Raw genomic sequence first — 21,205 nt, forward strand, 5'->3', positions numbered from 1 at the left:
CCCCCCCATTTAGACCCAACTTGTCCTATAGTCAGTATGCCAAAGTAGGAAACCAACAGAGAGGTCAGTGTCTGCTCTCGTTTCCCGCCTGCCAGCTAACACTAGGCTCATGTCTGAAACACCTAGTTAACCTCACGTTCCAAGTATTAAGGTCCTCTTTACCTATCACGAAGCGCTGCAGGTTAGCATCACAGTTCAGTCAGAATACACTCCGCAGAGTTTCCTTTCAGTACTCTGTCCCGTGAAAATCCACTGTGGATTGAGGAGGCATCACTGACAAGCTCCAGATCCACAGACATTAAATAAATAATGCTCCCGTCGTCACACACTTTGACATAGAAACAGCGAGATCAAATGCTCCCTGGTGTCTACAGTGTCACAGCTTAAAGAGTCATGATGTAATCAGACATGCATGCATCGCCTGAGCAAAGCAAATGGTTATCAATAACCCATTCGCGAAAGATCCACCTACCTGTGCTGTTCATTTTTTTCTTGGTTATATTCATAATTTAAGGAGTAAGAACTTATTTGGGGTAGGTTCTGTCTAAAGAATTACACACATGGCCAGCTAATAAATATCTTTACAAATATGCACAGAAGTTTGTCACATTTTATAATGAATCTTTAGTGTATAAGGTTAATGTTTATTTAAATAAATGGTAAATAAATAATCACTACACGTCTTACTCCACAAGGATTCTACTGCACAGACACTGAACTACAATGCGCCAAGAATGCATGTGACCTTGAGAAACATTTCAAGCAGCCTTGAAAATAGTCTAATAAGAGCGACTGCTCGTCTGTGGCACACACAGCTGTTTATGTGCAAATGAATATAATCCATGCACGATACTTGTGCAAAGAGATCCATCAGACATGACAATTTGCAGACAATACAATTTCTGCATCAGTGTGACTTTGAAATCCAACCTCTATCATGTAGATTAGGTCACAAACAGCAAATTGTCTTTTTTTTGTTTTAAATAAAACTCTTCTTGAGTGCTTAGCAGCACAAACAGAACCTAAGGTCGTATACTTTAGATTTAAATCTTCAGAAGTTCAAAATTAGATGCATGTTTAAATATAACTTAACAACTGATATTCTTAGATCGCATTTTGTGGACAAGCGCCCACATTTTAGGTTCCAAGTTTTCAAGTTTGAACATGCTAAGACTGTCATGGAGACTTGCCATTGTGAAATGGCCTGATTATTCATGCACTGTCATATATCGCAGGTAGACTCGGTGACGTTAGGATCAGGGCTATGTGGGGGGTATTTCATCTGCTGCAAGCCTCCTTTTTCCTTATTCTTCACAACAGTCCTTTATGATTAGTGGTGTATATCCAGGGCCACTGAATGAATTTGGGACTGATCAGACTTCTCCCTGATGTAAAAGATAACTAAAAATCAAAACTTCCCAAAATTCCTGTACGGATAATGACTGGAAACTTTGTTTTGCCAGTCGGTCAGGAGCATTTGAAATTCATTTTAAGAGACACAAATCAAAACTATTATAAAAAGGCCTGTTTGACTGAGGTCATATGAACACCTGAGAATACTTGCAAGCTTTATAACCAGTTTGCCAGTTGAATATTAATAAAAAGACACAATGAAAAGGTCACTTAGTATTAAAATCCAATCACTATAGACTGAATAATGTAAGGTGGAAAAGAAGATCTTTCCTGAATGTTGGTTTTTATGTTCATTCCCAAAGTGATGTGTCAGAGGACATTTCTGTTGTAGTCCTATGGCAAGGCAAAGATAAGGGAAAGGACTTAAAGGAGATAGAAATAAAAGAAAGATAAGAAGAATCTAAGTCTTTATTATTAAAGGCATGTCCCTGATAAGGTAAACTGTCAAGTAAGACCTTGAAAAGTCTTGACTGCTTCCAGTCTGCTCTCTTCTGCTTTGTGATAGTACATTTCCATAGTTCTAGAAAGGAAACCACCGAGCATATAGACAGGAATGTTATTGGATTAGTCAGAAATATCTGCACAGACTGCTGTGGTCAGTCGGAAAGACAACCATCACTTTTCGGAGGCCCCTGCCATCCGCAGTGGTCAATGCCAGATGGTCTCCTACCTTATAGTTCGGCTGGATATGCAGTACTTCCACATGGCATTCCAGACGGCAGTGACATCACCAGAGGCATCAGACATGCCCGAAAAAAATGTACATGGCACCAAGAGGAAGTTTTAAAAAAAAAAAGTTTAAAAAAACAAAACACAACAACTACAGCAACTCCCCTTAAATGAGCCAGAAGAAGAACAGTCTGTGCTCACTTCTTCCTCAACCACAAATTACACCCCACATCCTTCACTTTCCATAGAAAACCCACAGAGAAGTTCATTCTTTCGCTGCTAAAGTTACTTTGTGTGTGCCTTTTCAAAGTTCTCCTCGTCCTAGTTTGTGTAAGGCTCAGAGTTGCTGCTCTTGCAAGCTGCCTGATGACCAAGTAAGGTAAAGGCCCAGCATGTATAGCAGAAGAAAATCATCCCTCTTTTTAACAAAAGCTCTCCACCCACAATAAACCGTGCACCAGTCCTCTCTCTCTCTCTCTCTCTCTCTCTGCCTCTCCCTCTCTCTGCAGACACCCCTCTCTGCTTTTTGTTACTTTTTCTTCAGTCCAATGTAATCTTTCACATATCTGCTGCTCCCATGACCCAGTGGTGATGGGCTGGGCCTATGTCATGTGTTTCATGGTTACTTATTTATGTGGACATGCCTTTTAATGAGAGAGAGAGACAGAAGGAGAATGTGAGCAAGAGAAAGAAGTAGATGAAGAGATAGAGCACGAGAGCTTTTTGTGCCTGTCTACATGGTAATACTTCGGCAAGCATCCAACAATCACACTGCGCTCAATGGGAAGGCCACGCTGGAGGGAGGGTGAACCCCAGTTCAGCAGCTGGGAGAGGCTGTTTTGAGTTACTACACTGACATTGCTTTAACAACACAGGCTGCTACACTGAAGCCAGTGCAATGTAATGAGTTACACCCAGTGACCAGCATATTCCAGTAACTCTGTGGGATTAGACACATAATGAGTTGTTTGCAGTTTTTGGAAAGAAAAATACACACACACACGAGTGTCCTAAATAATTCCAAACAAACCACTGAGTCATAAAAGTAAGAACAGCTGTTGATACAAGAGTTTGCACTAAATAAAGCACTACGAAATATCGGCTAAAAAAAATAAAAATAAAAAAAATCGATTATTATAGAATGCATAAATGATGAAGATGCACCTAAATCTGGGGGATTCCCTGAAGCCTACATTCACAGTTTCCTGCTAAATCCGCGATGCATTATTAATGAATCATGGACATACTGTGTCCTAGCCTTCAGAGTACTAATGCCAAAGAAAAACTGCGTGTTTATATACATACAGAGATTCAACAGAAGGCAGGTGCATCTGATTTTCACAGGTCCTTGATCAGCGTCATCACACTGCAGCTTGCTTCTGTTTGAGACATCAAATAGCATGATGGGATGTGCATAAAGGAAACCTCTGCACACATACGTGGTTAGATCTCTCTGGTGTAGCAGGGGGATAATGGTGCAAAAAAACAAACAAGAAAACATTGCAGTCTTTTTCTGTGCAGCTCTAAAACCTTGCGCCTAAATTATATTGTTTAAAAGGGAAAGTAATCATTTTGGGAACTAGTGTCTGAGCCTAAAACTGCTGCTTGAAATACTTCATGACTGGACGTCAAACAAATAATAGACCACCCCTTACAGCATCTTTATCATTATGGGAAATATATCCATTTGTATTTTTCTATTCTACCTAAAGAGATAATGGTGATTTTCTATTAAAAAAAATGGGTGTCTAAACTTTAAGGATATGTGGGATATCAGATATTACAAAACAATTTTTTTATGATTTCAGCAGAGTGGCAGAGAGAAGAGGTGGGCATAAATTAAGATGAGTATATACCTTTAAACAGAAGTGGAAGCTTTGAAACATGAGTCTCAAAACTTGTGTGATATGTTCAATTTAACAGAAATTAAAACATGATTGTCAAGACTGGGCAACTTGCAAGCTTAGATTCACTGCTGGGATTTATGAATTTAAATGTCATCAAGGACACTTAAATCAAGTCTTAGGTGAAGTTTGGCATTTTGAGGTGAAAGACAAAAAAACAGAGCCAAATTTAACATAAGCTAAAACGCTAACCTCATCAATCATGCATAGATTGCGCTGTAGGTGAAAGGTGAACAAGAAGAGGCCCCAGTGGGACGGAGACGAATAGATTCAGTGATAGCCGCGAGACACTGACACTGACTAAACAGACACTGACAAGACAGTTACTTAACCAAGCATTTCAATAACAGCTGTAACCTCGTTTGCTGGAAGAAATGGATAATGGTTAAACCAGCTCACTCTCCCTTGAATTATGACTTTCAACATGAGAACCACTATGTCAGCAAGCAGAGCTGAGCACTAAAGTTTTTCTATCAATCAGATGTTCTTTATGAAGTAATTCGAGGGTTGGTTTTAACAAATTGAACTGCTTGATGTTGGGAGTACTTCAGCACAGGTAGCAACATCAACAAGCTGCGAGCGAGCTGTTCAAAACACGTAGCACTTTCAACTTCAAGAAATGATTAAGCCAAACGTGAGCGGCTTCAAAACATACCTTTTATAAAAGTTGTTGTGTGGGTGCAAACACAGCACATGCCAGTAATCCAGGCAAAAAGCTTTGAACTTCCACATCCTCACGTCAAACAGTCAAACGGTTGAACAGCTGTGGAATCGAACAACATTAAAAGGCACCATGGCACAAGCAGAGGAGCAACCAGTGAATCCCAGGCATGGACGATAAATCTGTTCTCCTCTGGAGCTCCAGCTTCGCCACTGCCACTGGATGGCAGCCTGAGTGGTTTTAACCCGCCCAGAACAACCACATCACTTCTGGACCTGTCTCAGTCATCGCCAAACCCAGAAAGCCAGGCCTACGAGGAACCCTCTGGGACTGATTTGGACCAAGTATTAACGCTTGGGTTCCACCTCCCAAAAATAATCTCTATATTAGCTGCTTCTGCTTCGTTTTAACTCTTATCCAGGTCAACCGTGTGTCCTCTGTGCTGGTCCCTTCACACAGTGCGTCAGCCTTGGATCCTCAGAGACATCATGCCTGTATCCAATGCTCTGCGTCGCTCCAGCAGGCACAGGTAGGGGAATGTGTAGGAACGCAGATAGGAAGAGGAATTCCAAAACTCACTCATCTGTGTTTGAACAGCACATACTCAACAGGAATCCTCTTCTGTCTCCTCCCGCTGCAGGAACAAACTTTCCTATGAGGCAAGAGACCGGATCTTTTCTCTCACTGCCAACATGGATTCAGTAATGCCATCTACTGCTCCTGTTCTCCTTCTTCCAGCTAAACCCCAAACCATTGCTGTCCTCCTATCTCTGTCTCCTGCTCCTCATCCTCTCCCTCTTGCTCTCTCGGTCTCTCTCTCCCTGTTACAGCCGCTGCCATCCACACAGGACCTCCCAGAAATGTGCCGATTCTGGTTGCTGGGCAACACTACCGTACTACTGAAGCTTCAAATGGAAGCTTCGCAGAGCAGCCAGTGATTGGTCGGCTTTTCAGCGAGGAGGGACTGCTGCAATGTTGTATGACCACATGAGTTTACATGCATGCTTTGTTAAAATAAATATGAGCTTCGAGGTTTCTCCGATTTTTGTCAGCATAAAGAAATATTTTTTAGACTCTTCAAGGTCATAGAATCATCATAAAAACCATAAGTGTGCCTAGATTGCTGGAACAAATGTGAGATTATAGTCAATAAAATGATTCATACACTCTAAGTAAGATATGAAAGGTGCATTGGCAGACCTATTCAGAAAGAATGTAATAAAGGAAGAATGGATTTCAGGTGCATAAATAAGGCCGGCATATTAAACCCTCATAGATAAGTTTGTGTCTGTATTAAAACTGCTCATATGTGCTGCAGGTCCTTGTAGAGCTATAAGGCTTAAAACGTTGCTCTCCTTTCTGTCTAAAGGGGGTTTTGCATTTGAAGAGAAGCACAGAGCTGTTCTTTCTCTGCCTGAGATGCAGTGCCACGCTGCAGTGCCACCCAGTCCCAGCAGTAATGGGAAACGGGCGTGGAAGGGCCTCTCATCAATATTCAGCCATTGTTTATGTCCAAACACACTAACACTCAAAATGCCACATATTTACACAAACAATTAAACTCAGGTATGCAATTACAGACAAACAAACACGTGGAGTAATGTTCATATTTACATATTATTATACTAATTACTATAGTTAGATCTGTTTGGGCTGAGGAGTCAATCACCACATGACTCCTTTCACACAATATGGGCTTCATGTCCGCTTTCCCAAGCCAAGATATAGAAAGACCAGAGCAGGACAAAGGCTTTAGTGGGAGCCTATGTGAACAGAAGGGAGACTGAGGAATTAATGAACCTAAGCACCATTCATCAGGCTTTTGTCACAACTTAGGCCTCCTGATTTACACACATCTCACAGAAAAATCAGCAAATCTGTGCTCTTCCTGTCAATTTACTTCAGCGAAAGCTGTAAGTGTAGAAGTGCGCTTACCCTCCTGTGTACATTACTGCACTCTGAATTTTAGTGGTTACATGTCATGTGACATTTAAAGACGATACCTAGAGATGAAGACGATAATTAAGCTGTAGGTAAAAAGCATGTATCTGCACTTAACTTCTGTTCTTCTCACCATTTGGAAATGGTGATGAAAGCCCTTTTAGTTGTCCCTTTCTTTTTCACACCAGTGGTTAGTGTATGTAAAAACCTCACTGCATTGTTAGCAGAACATATTACAGTCTGTCAAGGCAAAGAAGTACGACTCTTACAACAATATAGATGGCATAATAGCTTAGCGGCTCTGATTCAAGAGCACATGACAGACTATTATTTGGGGGTTTTTTAGGACAAAGGCTTGAGTAAGTGCGTATACAAGTGCAACAGGCTGTAATTTCCTGAGCAGATTGACGATTGTTCAAAATTGTAAGCTTAGGCACGTCCACATGTGTGGGGAGCAAAAATGTGAGAGCAGAGAACTGTTCTGCTCACTGTGGTCAAAATGGGTGCTTTTCACTATAAAGGCTTTTACTTTAAGTTTTTACCCTGTAAAACAATGTCAAGTGCATTTTTGCGCAGGTCAGAGTCAAGAGCAGTAATCAACTGCATCGCCCCAAGTTACAAAAAAATAATAATAATAATGTAAGTCAAACACAGCCAAAAATTGCTGGCGATAGCTCAGGAGCTAGGGCAGGTCATATGGTAATCGGAAGGTTGGTGGTTCAATCTCTGGCTGCTCCAGTCTGCATGCCAAAGAATCCTTGGGATTCCGCTTGATGCATTTAGAGTGTGAATGTTAGATTGAAAGCACTTAGATGTAGAAGAAAGTGCTTGTATGAATGTGTTTGTCAGTGGCTGAAAGAGAAACATTGTATAAAAGCACTTTCATTACTCAAGTAGAGTGGAAGAGCACCAGATGAGAACAAGTCCATACACCACGGATCACACATGTGGACCAATATGCTGAGCCATCTACAGTACAAGCTTTTCCAACTTCTCTTTCTAAGGCTACGTCCACACATACCCGGGTAATTTTTGAAAACGCAGATTTTCTATGTGTTTGCACCTTCCGTCCACACGTAAACGGCGTTTTCGGTCACTGAAAACGGCGATTTCTAAAAACGCCTGCCAGGGTGGATATTTTCGAAAACTCCGTTTTTGCATTTACGTGTGGACGAGAAAAACGCAGCGTCAAAGGTGTACGCCTTTTTTGACGTCACACTGTGCGCCACATTATTGTTTTGGTGAAATTAATTTCTACAATACTGTTACTGGTAATTATACTCTCTACAGTGTTTAAATGCTTACATATACACACACAGTTACTGTTCCTCCCCACATACGACTCTGTTCTGCTTCTATGCCCCAGCTTTGTTTACTATTTCCCACCGAGGCTTCTAGACTTCTGATTGGCCAACATTTCTACACGGTTATGAATATATCGCCACCTGTTGCTTTGGCATGTTCCTGGCAGCGTTTTCCTTAATTTCTGCGTTTACGTGTGGACGGGATTATTTTTTTAAAACGGAAACGGAAAATCTCAGTTTTCAAAAATACCCGTGTAGGTGTGGACGTAGCCTAAATCCTTGGCATTAATACAGAATAGTTCCCCCACTTTGCAGCTGTAACAGCTTCCATACTTCTGGAAAGGCCTTTTAAAAGATTTTAGAGTGTGTTTTTAGGGGATTTTTTGCTCATTCACCCAGAAGACCATTTGTGAGGTCAGATACCAATGCTGGCTGAGTGGGCTTTGCTTGCAATCTCAGTTCTGGTTTATCCTAAAGATGTTCAGTGGGGTATAGGTAAGGGGTCTGTGCAGACCAGTCAAGTTCTTGCAAATCAAACTCATTCAAACATGCCTTTATGGACTTAACGGTGTCCCATTGCACAAAGTAAAGCTGAAACAGAAAAGTGTCTTAACCGCATATAGTAACCACAAAGCTACAAACACAGAATTGTCAAAAGATTTCTTGATGAATGGAAGTATTAAGACTTCCCTTTACTGGAAGTAAGCGACACACCCCAAACCCAGAAAAACAACCCCATAGTGTTCTCCTTCCTCCACCAAACTGTACAGTTGACACAAAACAGTCAGGCAAGTAACATTCTTCTGATATTTGCCAAAACTCAGACTGACCCATCAGACTGCAAGATAGAGAAGTCCGATTCATCACTCCACAGAACACGTTTCCACTGCTCCAGAGTGCAGCGGCGGTGTGCTTTGCATCGACTATTGAATGCTTTACGTCACAAGGCTTCAGCTGCTTGAGCTTGGACGCCTGTTGCATGAAGGCCCAGGGACAATTTCTGTGGTGATGTTAATGGCAGAGGAAGCTTGGAGCTCTGCCGTTATCGAGTCAGCAGAGAGTTGGCGACCGCGCTCTGTAACTTACATTTTTTGCAACTTCATGACCAAGTTGCTGTGGTTGCTAAAGACTTTCCACTTACAGCTGATCATGGAATATCTAAGAGGGAAGAAATTCATGAACTGACGTATTGCAATAATGGGATCCTATTACAGTACCATGGTCAAATTTAGTCAGCTGTTTAGAACGAACTTCACAAATATAAAGCCAAATTGCATGGCTAGGTGTTTGATTTTATACACCTGTGGCAATAGGGCTGAAATCACCTGAATTCAAAGATTAAATTCTGTGTGCCAACACTTTTGTCCATATAGTGCATGTAAAATAAAATAAAAAAATATATAAATATTCCAAATCTTTCATGACTGAAATCCTCAGAGCACTGCAGGTGGATCAATACAGCCCACACTCTCTGAGATCAAAAAGGCTATAAAATACCTGTTCAACCATCAGTCTGAATACATGCCCTCATTTGAAAGGCCTTGTGACAGGTTTTGTCTCCACTGTGCTGCTGAATTAAACTAGTGTAGTGATAAATGATGCTACTGAGCACTACAGCCACAGGACCCCACTTCTCCCCCATGACTGCCACAGTCAATCACTGATAAGGTTGCTTAAAGACTCCATGATGAGGGGAAAATATGGGGAAAGATGGTGGTTGCCTTTGCTAGTAGGAACCTGGTAGGATGATGGCCTTTACCAAAACCATGCCAGGCCTTATAACATCAGGAAAAAGCTACACAAGCACGCGTTATGATGACATAATTATACCCATCATTTCATTAAGTGCACAGTTGATCCTGAGCTTTTGATTTATTTCTGTGTGAAGGACAGTCTGTCTGAATGAATATGTTAGAAAAGTTCACCCCCTGGTGGCAAATTTGGGTAACTTTCATATTTTAAAGGCATCGAAGCCACAAAAGCTGATGTAATCGGAGCAACGAGGAGTCCGACAAGTTTGCAGATTCACTCAAGAAAACATAAACAAATAAAACACCATGGAAGTTATTTCTTCCTAATTCATACCACATCACATAAGCAGGGCATCACTTAGATCTCCAGTGGCCAACTTCAATAGGCTTCACAAAAGGATCCATTTTTAAATCACTACAAATGTATTTATTATAAATAGCAGCATAAAATTTAAGAGTGTGCCATGCAGCTTTTCTTCCTCATCTGTTTGGGATGCTGACGTCCTGAGCCCAGCATGTTAATTTCATTACAAGCAAAATGGAGACACAGAAGTTAAAGTGTCCAACTAGCATGACAGCTTATACTGCAGGGCAGCTAATCTTACACTAAAGTTACAGCAGTTTGCATGTGCACAAGCTCCTGTATCACACAGATTGTACAGTACAGCTGCTCAGCTGTCAGCCTGAAAGCAGCCATGCAGAGCATTAGTTGGATGGTGGAAAAAAAGGACAGAAGCAGAGGCGAAAGAGGGTGGGGAAGCAAAACCTAGAAGAATGAAAGAGAAACAGAGGATGAGCCATACTGACTGTAAATTCACTCCTCCAGTTTTTGTTTTGCATTGAAGCAGGAAAATCCAGACACAGTCATAAAGCAAAGCAAAGACAAAAAGAAGAAAAATAAAAACAAAGTGGGGGAAATACTTTGTGGCTTCTGGAGGAGGATCTCACAGCTTTTAGTCTCTCTCAGCCGTCCTGAAGCTGTGTTATAACCTTTGGGCTGGTAACAGAACTACTATAGTATATGCACTTGTCCAGGATTTGTGAATGCAGGTACACTGCTTTGAAATGTTTAATATCCCTGATAGGATTAGCATGTCTTGTATGAAACAATGTAAGGCAGCATGAGCCACTTGGTAGGCACTGTGCAGAAAAGGCTTTAAGTGTGACAGTTACACCTTTCCCAATTATGAACAGAAAACCATGAAAGTCTCAATCAAAATGAAAAGACAACAGTAGTCAGTGATCGCTTGGTTTCGTTGTTATTATGTAACATTGTTGCAGACAAACACATCCGCATATCCATTTTTATTTTCGCTAAAGGAACAAAATGTTCTGGAGATGCATCCTTTTCTAAAGCACCCAACTCTCCTCTGTGCTGAGGCTTCTGACGGTGCCATTGGCAAAGGCAGAGGCTTATTATGGGCTGTTTCAAACCACAAATGCATCAGCACTAGCTACTCCCCTGAGGAAACTTCAACTCACTGAGATGTGCCCCCGAGAGCCCCACAGCTCCCACTGGTTTGATCATCCTCACACATGGCTGACACAGCTCCAGCTGCAAACTCAGCCACTATCTCAGTGTCAGTCGACAGATGTCCAGCTGCTGACGTTTTAGTGTGCAAATGACAGCCTTTGAGCTGATTGAGCACAGCCAAGTTTGTGCCATTTCGGCAAAAACCAAAATGCTACTGTACTGCTGGTACATTTCTGACTGGATGTTGAAGTATACTATGCACCTGCACCTTCCAAAAAAAAAAAAAAAAAAGCATGGCATTTGTTTTCATATATTCTGTTTAGTTTTCTGCCAAAAACAATGCTGATGGGGTAAGAGGGGGAACTATAAGGTGTAAATATCCTGCCATCAGTCAAAAATTAAGGACTGATGAGAACGCAATTAATCGACAAACACATTATATATTTAAGTCCTTGAGTAAATTAAGAATTGCCATGAGGGACACTAGACACAGACAAATAAAAGAACAAAGGGCTTTCATGAAGACAGGTTTGTACATACAAAGAGCATGTGCTTTAACAAGTGACTCACTTCCTGCTTTTAAGCATTATGCCCCATCAGCTGATGCCATGTGAACTGACAGCATGCTCGTCGTGCCTTGTGCTGGCAATGCATTACATGCAGTTGTTGTCTTATGCAATAGCTCCATGCATCTCACAGTTCCTGTCTACAGCAGAGGCATATTCAGAGCAGTGCTGGCAGTTGTCTTTGAGCTTGAGCCTCTGACAGCAAAGTGTGCTGGGTCTGCAGACTGAGAGAGCACGCAAAGTGGAGGAATGTGGCGTCACTGCCTTACCCCCTTGGTGACGCATTCTCTTTTTCATCAGCATTGGCGTCACTTGATCAGGGGGCAATGCATTTAGAACATCTAGTAACAGGGATTGGCAATCCTGTTAAAAATTAATTCACTCCACAAATGCCCTCCAAGAATGCATGGCTCATCTCAACGAAAGATAAAGCCAGTTGATGCTTATTACCTGCCTTGTCCATGAAATGTTGTATATTCGGTGCACTGCAGAATATATAAGAAAGTGATTCTGAATCCCAAAAAATAATCCATGCACAAAGATCACACCTTGTGGATGCGAATGTTACGGACAATAGTGATACCAGCTCAATTGATTTTTCACGCATCTCGACTCCAACACATGCATTTTTTATGATTTAGAAAACCAAAAATAGTCTATTATTAAAAAGTAACAACTCTTTTTGTGCACACGCTAAATCAATAAGTACTGAATAATGTGGCTGCTCAGCATTTCTGGTGCAAAGTAACTACTGATTTATGTCCCTCAAAACAACTCGTGTCAGTGTGAATATGATGTAGAGTAAGTGTTTTGCATAAAATACCTTCTGAAAATGCCTGAATTATTCTTCTTTAAGCTTTCCTTGCAAGAATAGTATATATACAGGAGCCAAAACCAATGCATGCTTGTTCCACTGTACTCAACTGAACAAATTACACTTTGTGTATGATGGTGTATTCAGCTCAAGACAACCTCTGCATCCCTTTAGGGCAGGAAAGTCTTTGGTGAAACCCAGGACATCATCATCCTTTTGGCATTCCACTGCTGCAGGGACAGCATCGGAATTCCAGAGTGAGGTGGGCGGCTGCCAAATACGATGAAATGACATTTACAACACAACATGCTTGTCCAACTCCAGCTCCTCATTAAAGGAGTATTGAACAGACATTGTGATCCTCAGTTTGTTTGACAGACACAAAAGTCACAAGCATTAGTGTCAGTCAGCAGTACATCTTCTCAGTCTCCAGACAACAATAACCACAATTTGCACAACACTTTCACTTTCCTGCTGTCAGCTCCTCACCCAGGTCATGTGACAGTCTTTGGTTAAAGATTTTACTTGGATTAGAGCTGAGAGGGAATGAGGATGAAAGAAATAAGCGACCATCTCTGAACACAACTGCTTAATATGCAACAACAAAAACCAGAAATGCAATTCAAAGTTAAGCATAAAATTACAAAATTGTAATTATGAAAGAAACTTTAAAATCTGAGGAGTGTCCATATTTACTAATACAGGCTGAACAGAAACAAGGCAGAGATTAAATCTACTAAATGGCAGTGCCAGATTGCCTGTGAAAGACTCAGTGGAGACCCATGAAGGTCTCATATTCATTAAGATGACGGATACCCACGTATGGTATTAAATCCTGACATGACAGCGTAATACAGCTCACCGTTATGCATCAGTTAGTAAGTACATGTGTGAAGTTCAAGTACATGGTTACACTCAAAGGGTTGTAAGGAAATCAGAGGGTCTACAGTGATGCAGCAAAGACACGCTTTAAGAGGGAAAACAAACCTGAAGGTCCCTCTGCAGAGAAATAAGGCAGCGAAATGCTTATTCAGCTGATGTGTTTATGTGCTAGACAGCAGAAGAGCACATGTAAAAAAAATGTGGAGCGCAACAACAACAATAATACTATTATTTAGCTTCAAAAACACATAAGAGGATTTTGTCTCTCTTTCATTACAGGAGAATTCACACATAATTTACTGAAGCAGAAATGCAAGCTTTCCACACAGACCGTAGGACTCATCGCCATCCCAAAAATAACAGCTTAGACCCAGCCGCATTTCACACACACACACACACACACACACACACACACACACACACACACACACACACACACAAATATACAGCAGAAGCTGTGAGGAACTCATGTGCCCAGTACGAGCTGTCACAGCATCATCCAGAAATGAGTCATGCTTCCCAGCCACCAGAGGCTCTAAAACCATTATTCACATGACTCTGTTGTGCTTTCTGTTATAATGGCAGACTCAAAATACCAAACAACACATAGGTTTTATCAATTTACATGGAGACACATGGTATTAACTCATCTTGCTGAAAACTGAGAATGTCATTCAAACAAACGTATGGTCCACCTCGCCGCCCCTCCCCAGGAGAGACGTTGTTTACGATGAAGGCTCAGGAAGGGAACACAAGAGGACGAAGCAAGGTCCGGATGCCATAGGTGACTCAGCATGGACACCAGAGAGGTAGACACCCTGTATTCCACCGCCACCCACTCAACTGCTGTCTCTATGAATGGGAGCTGCATCAGTGCCGCCCAGGCAGGCGAGCCCGCCTGTCTGGCTGTCCTGTCTGCATTCGCACAAAACATGTTACTCACATGTCGTAGAGCCGGTAACCCATGGCGGAGCCCGGTCTGCTTGAATGGGACCCGGGGTCTCTTGTTCTCCTGGGGTCTGTGCTGCTCACCACGGCGCGCCAAACACTTGGTTTGTCCATCCTGTATGCTGGTCAACGGGACTCGACAGTGGGACAGCGTGCGCACACGGGCTCACTCACATTCACACTCCCTCTCCCTCCCAGTCACAAACACGAGCTGCCAGAGAGCAGTGCGTGTGATGTAACAAGGAGCATCCAAGAGGCTGGCAGCTGGTGGGGGGCTAAGGGGGGTGGGGCTGATGGTGGAAGAGGAGGTGTGGGGTGGGGTCTTGTAGAGCTCTAAAGGAGATGTCTCGTGATAAGCCTCTCTTCCTCTTTTTCTTCTTCTTCTTCTCTGTGATTACTAATTCTTTACTGATATCAATGCCAGGGGTGACTTCCACATTTAAAGGAAAGCAAGAAGGCACTACCTCCTGGAGAGCTGCTGGGATTTTATTGGCTCTCATAAACAGAGAGGAGCCTCTGCGTACACCTCTCTCCACCCTCTTATCTGCTCTCAGTAGTACAGTCCTCAGCAGGGCTGTATGATTGGCTCCTTGGTCTCCATAGAAACAGGAGGATGTGTCAGAGGTAGGGCTCATTATCATGCCTTCTCTCTCTCTCTCCCCTCCCTCCCATTTTGTTTTCACTCCCTCTCTCTTTTACCATTTCTCTTCTTCTCACATACCCAACCCCTGTTCCCTCCCTCGGCATCTTTCTCTCCACTGGAATCAATGCACTTTTCTCTGTAGTGTCTTTCAAAACACACAGTCTAATGAGGAGTGGCGCAAGCAGGTAAAGATGCAGCATGGCTCTAGTTAATTATGCCTGCATAAAAAAATATTTTAAAAACTATGAAAGAACTAAGGAGATCAGTTCATGGATATATGGCAAATAATCGTCTAGAAATAAAGGTAAATAAGTTACAAATCATATTACTGCAGTTCATAACTTTGCAATCTCTGACACACCAAGTTGGGTATTAGAAACAACATGGCTTGCACAGATATTGCATCATGTGCAAGTAATTCCAAAACCAGACAGGAAGTGTGAACTAACAAGCAGAAATACAGTTATATTATGGAGAAAACTGAAGTTTTGGTTGCAAAAATGCATCAAAACAACCACAAGATGCACATGATGTACAGTGTCTCTTATTATAGCTACAATGTACCATGCCCTTAGGAAATAGATGTTAGTGTTGTTGACTTGACACCCTCAACAGCATCCAAAGCGAGACTGTAGGCAGGGAGGATAATGTGTATGAAGAACAACTCTCATAGGGACTTTATAAGGCTACACACACACACACACACACACACACACACACACACACACACACGGTAGAATATAGACAGAAACCCAAGGCTTGTGGTTCAAAGTCCAAGAAGAATGTGTTTCATCATCAAAGTTAACCTCACTTCAATCCAGTGTCAAATTAGTGCAACCACTATGTTTGTTAATGAGCATGTACAGCACGTCCATTATCTAAATTGCAGTCACACAAGCTGTGTATGCTGTAATTATTAAGAAAAGTGCAGATTTCTCAATTTCTGGCATAATGTCTTGAATTTGTGATTTATGAGTATATGCATGGAAATCAAGTAATGTTAATCACAGTCAGTTAACACAGTCACAGTCATTGATCAGTTCATACCTCTATACGGAAAACAAGACTCCCAAACAACGAATGACAAGAGTGTCAAATGTTCCTGGGTCATGGCTTGCAATGTGAGATTTAAAATTTAAGATTTAAATTTACATGGACCAAAGGAGACAAGCCTTAGTATAATGCAGGGGTGGGCAACTCTAGGCCTCGAGGGCCGGTGTCCCTGCAGGTTTTAGATGTGTCCTTGAACCAACACAGCTGATTTAAATGGCTAAATTAGCTCCTGCAGTTCTCCAGAGGCCTGGTAACGAACTAATCATGTGATTCAGGTGTGTTGACCCAAGGTGAGATCTAAAACCTGCAGGACACCGGCCCTCAGGGCCTGGAATTGCCCACCCCTGATATAATGGCTATACCACAGTTTTGCTGTATACATCTTGTCACTTCCCAACATTGACAGCGATGGCAACCAGTTGAGTGTATAAGTAATAAGAGCATTCATTTTAATAACCTCAGCACATGCTTCCGGTTCTCATCCAGGGCTCTGATGTTAGCATTGATATTAGTTCTACTTAACATTTTGCTAAATGTATTGAATATTGTACCATCTAACTCACACACTAGTCGTTTTTATTGTTGCACTTTTGAACACATCTGATGTTAAATTCAACATTGGATTGATTGTGTATTTGTTCTTAGATTGAGGGGATGTTTCCCATCTACCTGACAAAGACTGGCTGGAAGATTCCAGGTGCTCAACTGTTCGGGGCCTTTTTTTGTTGTATTTTTAAAATGTATAACTTTATTTCCATTTCTAACTCTAAATACAGGGCTGTAATGTAAAATGTGCATTTATTAATTTTTTAACCAAACTGGCATATAAACATAGTCAGTGTAGGTGTTTGTGGGCATGGATGACAAAAAGATACTTGGTGGTTGGAGGTTGATGGGAACGATGGTAAGTTCCATTCTGTTAAACAGCAAACCAAGAGCAGAGATTTAGTAGTCAGGGCACATACAGACCGAGGAGCACAGTGGCGAGAAAGATGTTCTTTAAACCTGACAAATAACATTAAATTCATGGTTACCATATTCAGCACAAAGGAGAGGTTTTCAGGCCTTCACAACGAGACTGAATTACAAGTGCTGAGGTTGATATTTCAGTTGCAATCTTATTTTATTGCCAGGTGTACCTTTGCACACATTAAGATATGCTTCTGTGCGACCTTTATGTACGATGTTGAATTTCCAGCCGTAGACTGTATGCGGGATATTATGCAGAGGGCATGCACACAAAACCAGACGCAAAGAACACCAATATCTTGTCTGTTTACGTATTTTATATGAACACACAGGCTTTTATACAGGTCTGTCTTCTTAAAGGGGGGCGCCAGACACATTCGCTAAATGTTACGAAGGCAAGTGAAGATGGAAATAGAGATGGTCACAGGACTGTCTTAGTGGATCATAAACAGCAAAGGAAAAAAAAACAAATCAAAAGGAGCTGACTGAGTGTGCCTCATGTTCTTGCACGAAAGCTGAAAATAATTTAATTGACGGAAAATTAATCAGCACCGTTTATGCACAAACCTAAAAATCATTAGAGCCACATTCTTAACAGCACATATTGATTGATTTTTTTAAACTGTACCGACAATTTGAAGATTAAACCTCTTGTACTAATTGCGATTGACTTTTTTCCCTCCTGTTGTTTAATAGTTCAACAGTTTAGACAAATAATCACAATCACCACTGTGTACACTTCATCACTGATAATAATCATTAAGCTTCATCTTACACTAAAAATGTCTACTGCTGTACAATACTGCCATTGTCCAAAAACTGTTTCTCAGCTCAACTTTAAAGTTGATGTACAAACATAACAGAGACTGACAGATAACAAGTCCTCTCCATAAAGCAAGTTCTGCTTGGTTTAATGTCTAAAAAAAATAAACTATGTATAAAACAATGCATCAACACATTTCCAGTGAAGTGCAATCTATTTTCTTCTCTTCTTCGGGTGACTAGGTGCCTCCTATTTCATCAAAACTGCACACTCAAAATGCAGTGCTACGCATGTGTCTGCACAATCTGTAAAAAGCACTGGTGGAACCGACTGTGCCAGCAGGAAGCCATATTGTCCTAAAATGAGCCGTCTCCTCTCATGAGATTTCAGCCCACTTCAAATCAAGACAAGCTGAGTGATGAAGAGAGTGAAAGAGAAGACATTAAGCACAGCACTTACAGCTACAGACCACACGGTGGCAGTGCACTACATCTTCTGCAATAAGATGTGACAGGATGTGATCAATAAGCTTACTGATGCTGTCACTCATGGGGGTTTAGTGTTGCACCAGATGCTACAGTGTTGCTTAATTTGGATACATTAATCAAATGCATGTGGTTTTTAGCAATCTCCCTTTAATAAAGAAGGCTAACAATGTATCAAAGCAAACCCATGAACAAAGATTATGTACCGTTTATGTACTTTCCAACAAAAAGGTATCATTCAAGTGAAAAACATCACAAAACTTGACGCTTCAGTCATTTCAGTTTTGTTTTCAGCTTTCAGTAATAATACTTACAAAAAAAATACACCCATAGCTTTTTTGTTCCATAAAAACATTTTCCTAATCACAACAACTACAGTCTCAAAAGCTAGGAAAACTGACCACTCCCCTTTAGATGGGGACCTCTGCACAATGCTCTGGGGAAAAGAGGTGAGAGGGTTAGTTTGCCTGTGTTTTTCCATGCAACAACACAGCACATCCTCTCTGTAGTTCGCTGGCAGAGGGCACAGTGCTGTGCAAAGGCTCCTTCTGTCACTGACTTGGCCTCAAGCCTAAGAACATCAGAAGCAAAAGACAGACAAGCTTTTCATTGCAGGCCAAACAAAGAGCTGTCTCTCTGCCTCCAACTATGAAGTATAGACAAAGACATTACTTGACCCCCAGCTGAGGCTCATCACAAGTTTAGACTCCTCCATAAGCTGATGTCAGTAATACCGCTACAGCACTTGGTATACATAACTGATACAGCATGGAAAGGAAGACGTAGAGAGATCATTTATGGCACAATTACCAGTGAATTAATTTGTAGGATTTTTACATTAAACTGACATATTTAAACATCATATGCAAGGGAAACTATATTGCTATACACTTTTTTTTTTTATACTGTTCTAGGTGCTCACTATAAATAAGCACAAATTTAACAACTTTGGGGCTGAATTTCTTTATGTTTTATAATCAAATTTTGGAGAGGTGACCAGACAAATGGACTGTCTTATGAGCTGATGCCAAAAATATAAGTCAGTTAAACATGTTTGTTTTTTTATTTATTAATGTGCAATTAAAGTTGCCAGTTCAAAAAGCATATGGCATGACCGGTCACCACCCATGAACAAACAACTGTGCCCTGCTGTTGTTCGTTCTCTCTGTGAATAGAAGTTGTAAATGAGCAAGAAGGAACCAGCATGGCTGCGCTCTACTTTAGCCGCGTCAGAAAACAAATAATGTAATATAACCAAGCAGCTGACCACTTTCTACACTGAGTTATAGACACTAGAATGGAGGAAACCTAAGCTACCACTGCTAGCACTGATAAGATTAGCCAAATTGGAAATTAATGTGTGCATTTGCAGCATCATCAACCAACCAAAAAAATATTTCTTTGGCCAATGTTTAACTTCCATGCATTTAATATTTTCTTAGATTTTCTGTTATTAGTTGCCAGGAACATCCATAGTTCTAAGCTTATCACACAAACGAAAGGAAAAATAAACTGTTGGACTATGTCTGTGTGTACAGACAGAACAGGTATCAGCTCGGTTAAAGTCTGTTGACTGTGAAGGCCGCAGCATATGATTTACATCATGTTCATACTCAGATGGAGCATTGTCCTCCTGGAGGAGACCATGACTTTGTAATTATTAGCACTGATCCTTTTCTCTAAGGAACAGGTAGATCCAAACCACTGCAGCGAAATAGCCTCCACAGTATAACTGAAGTGTTCATCTGTGTCTTCTTTTCATTTAAAAACGTTAATATGAAAAGTAGCATAATGCTATTACTTTTTTCTGTAAAGCTCACTTACTTTTGATAATATGTACTGCATGGTTCCATGTTTGTATACAGTACAGTACACAGTATGCAATTACTGCATTTGGTGATAAAAATCCTGTTTAATTAGAAGTTTGTCTTACTGTAAGGTCACAAATTGCGAGATCTAAATCCACTTTTCTTGCTCAAGCCTCAATTTCCACCAATTACAGCACTGCTTGACTCGCATAGTAAAAACAAGTAGGAAAGAAAACAATCCAGATACATGCAAATTTTAACTAAGGTTAAAAACAGAGCGATACAGTATTTATTATTATCATAATTGTAATGTACAGTTTGTCATTCATCTCCTCGCTTGCAAGAAATTTCACCCCCACACAAACAGATCATTCATCCAGCAGCAGCAATACTTTAATATCTTGTTTCACATGCACAGACAAATCCCTGCTCTTGAGTGGCAGAGCTGAAAAAGCAGAAGAGAACAAATGTTTCAGTTTTATTTCCTGGATAAGCTACTCCTTGCTCCTTCACCTCATCCCTGTGAGCTCTTCCCCCAGCTCGATCCAGGCGCTGATGTGGGGCTTTGGAATTGCAAATGCCTCGTATCAAACTGAGAGATAGATCTGAAACACTCCCAGTCTCTTTTGCTTGATATTAATGTTGCACGGAACTAATGAAAGGATAAGCTCTTTGAGGCAGTCGCACAGTAGCACTAATCTCTCACTATATCTAATTTAACACGGAAAGTGGCAGTAGGTAATACAGTGAAAGAAAAGCACTGGTTGAGGAAAAAAGGATGCTCTGACATGTTTTTTTCTTCTAGCTGGAGGTGCAGTGCTTGCACATGTATCACCTAAAGGCTCTCCAAATCATACTTGTGTCACACATGATTTTGTCTTGAAATGTAACACCTGTGCCCTGTCGCCACACATCTGGGTGACTTTTCATTACTGCTGACGGGATGCATTTATAACAGACACATCGGATTTCAGTCATGCATGAAGAATTGCAAACTCCTGCCTTTCTGAAGGGGAGCACACAAATACATTGTATTCTAATTAAACCACTTTCCTGTGCAGACACATGTTGTACTTTCAAAATTATTTTCTCATCTGCTGAAAACACAAAATTCTTTTTATTTATTTATTTTTTTAAACAAGAGCAGTATGTCATAT

At 41.1% G+C, this 21,205-nt stretch overlaps 1 protein-coding gene across 5 annotated transcripts in view; it reads right to left on the reverse strand.

Annotated features, from left to right (window-relative positions):
* LOC102305730 (IQ motif and SEC7 domain-containing protein 1) overlaps positions 1-21,205 on the reverse strand; it is a 94,255-nt gene that overhangs the window by 37,287 nt on the left and 35,763 nt on the right. The window contains exon 1 of one of the 5 annotated variants that reach the window (XM_005938979.3): positions 14,323-14,989. The exons of 2 other annotated variants lie outside the window; for them this stretch is intronic. In XM_005938979.3, coding sequence (XP_005939041.1) covers positions 14,323-14,441 — 119 coding nt within the window. In that variant the 5' untranslated portion in view covers positions 14,442-14,989. 2 more of the 5 variants (XM_005938981.3, XM_005938982.3) reach the window with 2 other exon arrangements.

The sequence above is a fragment of the Haplochromis burtoni genome, unplaced genomic scaffold, assembly GCF_018398535.1.
Source record: "Haplochromis burtoni strain Fernald_Lab_line unplaced genomic scaffold, NCSU_Asbu1 Contig_252, whole genome shotgun sequence".
NCBI classification, from domain to species: Eukaryota; Metazoa; Chordata; class Actinopteri; order Cichliformes; family Cichlidae; genus Haplochromis; species Haplochromis burtoni.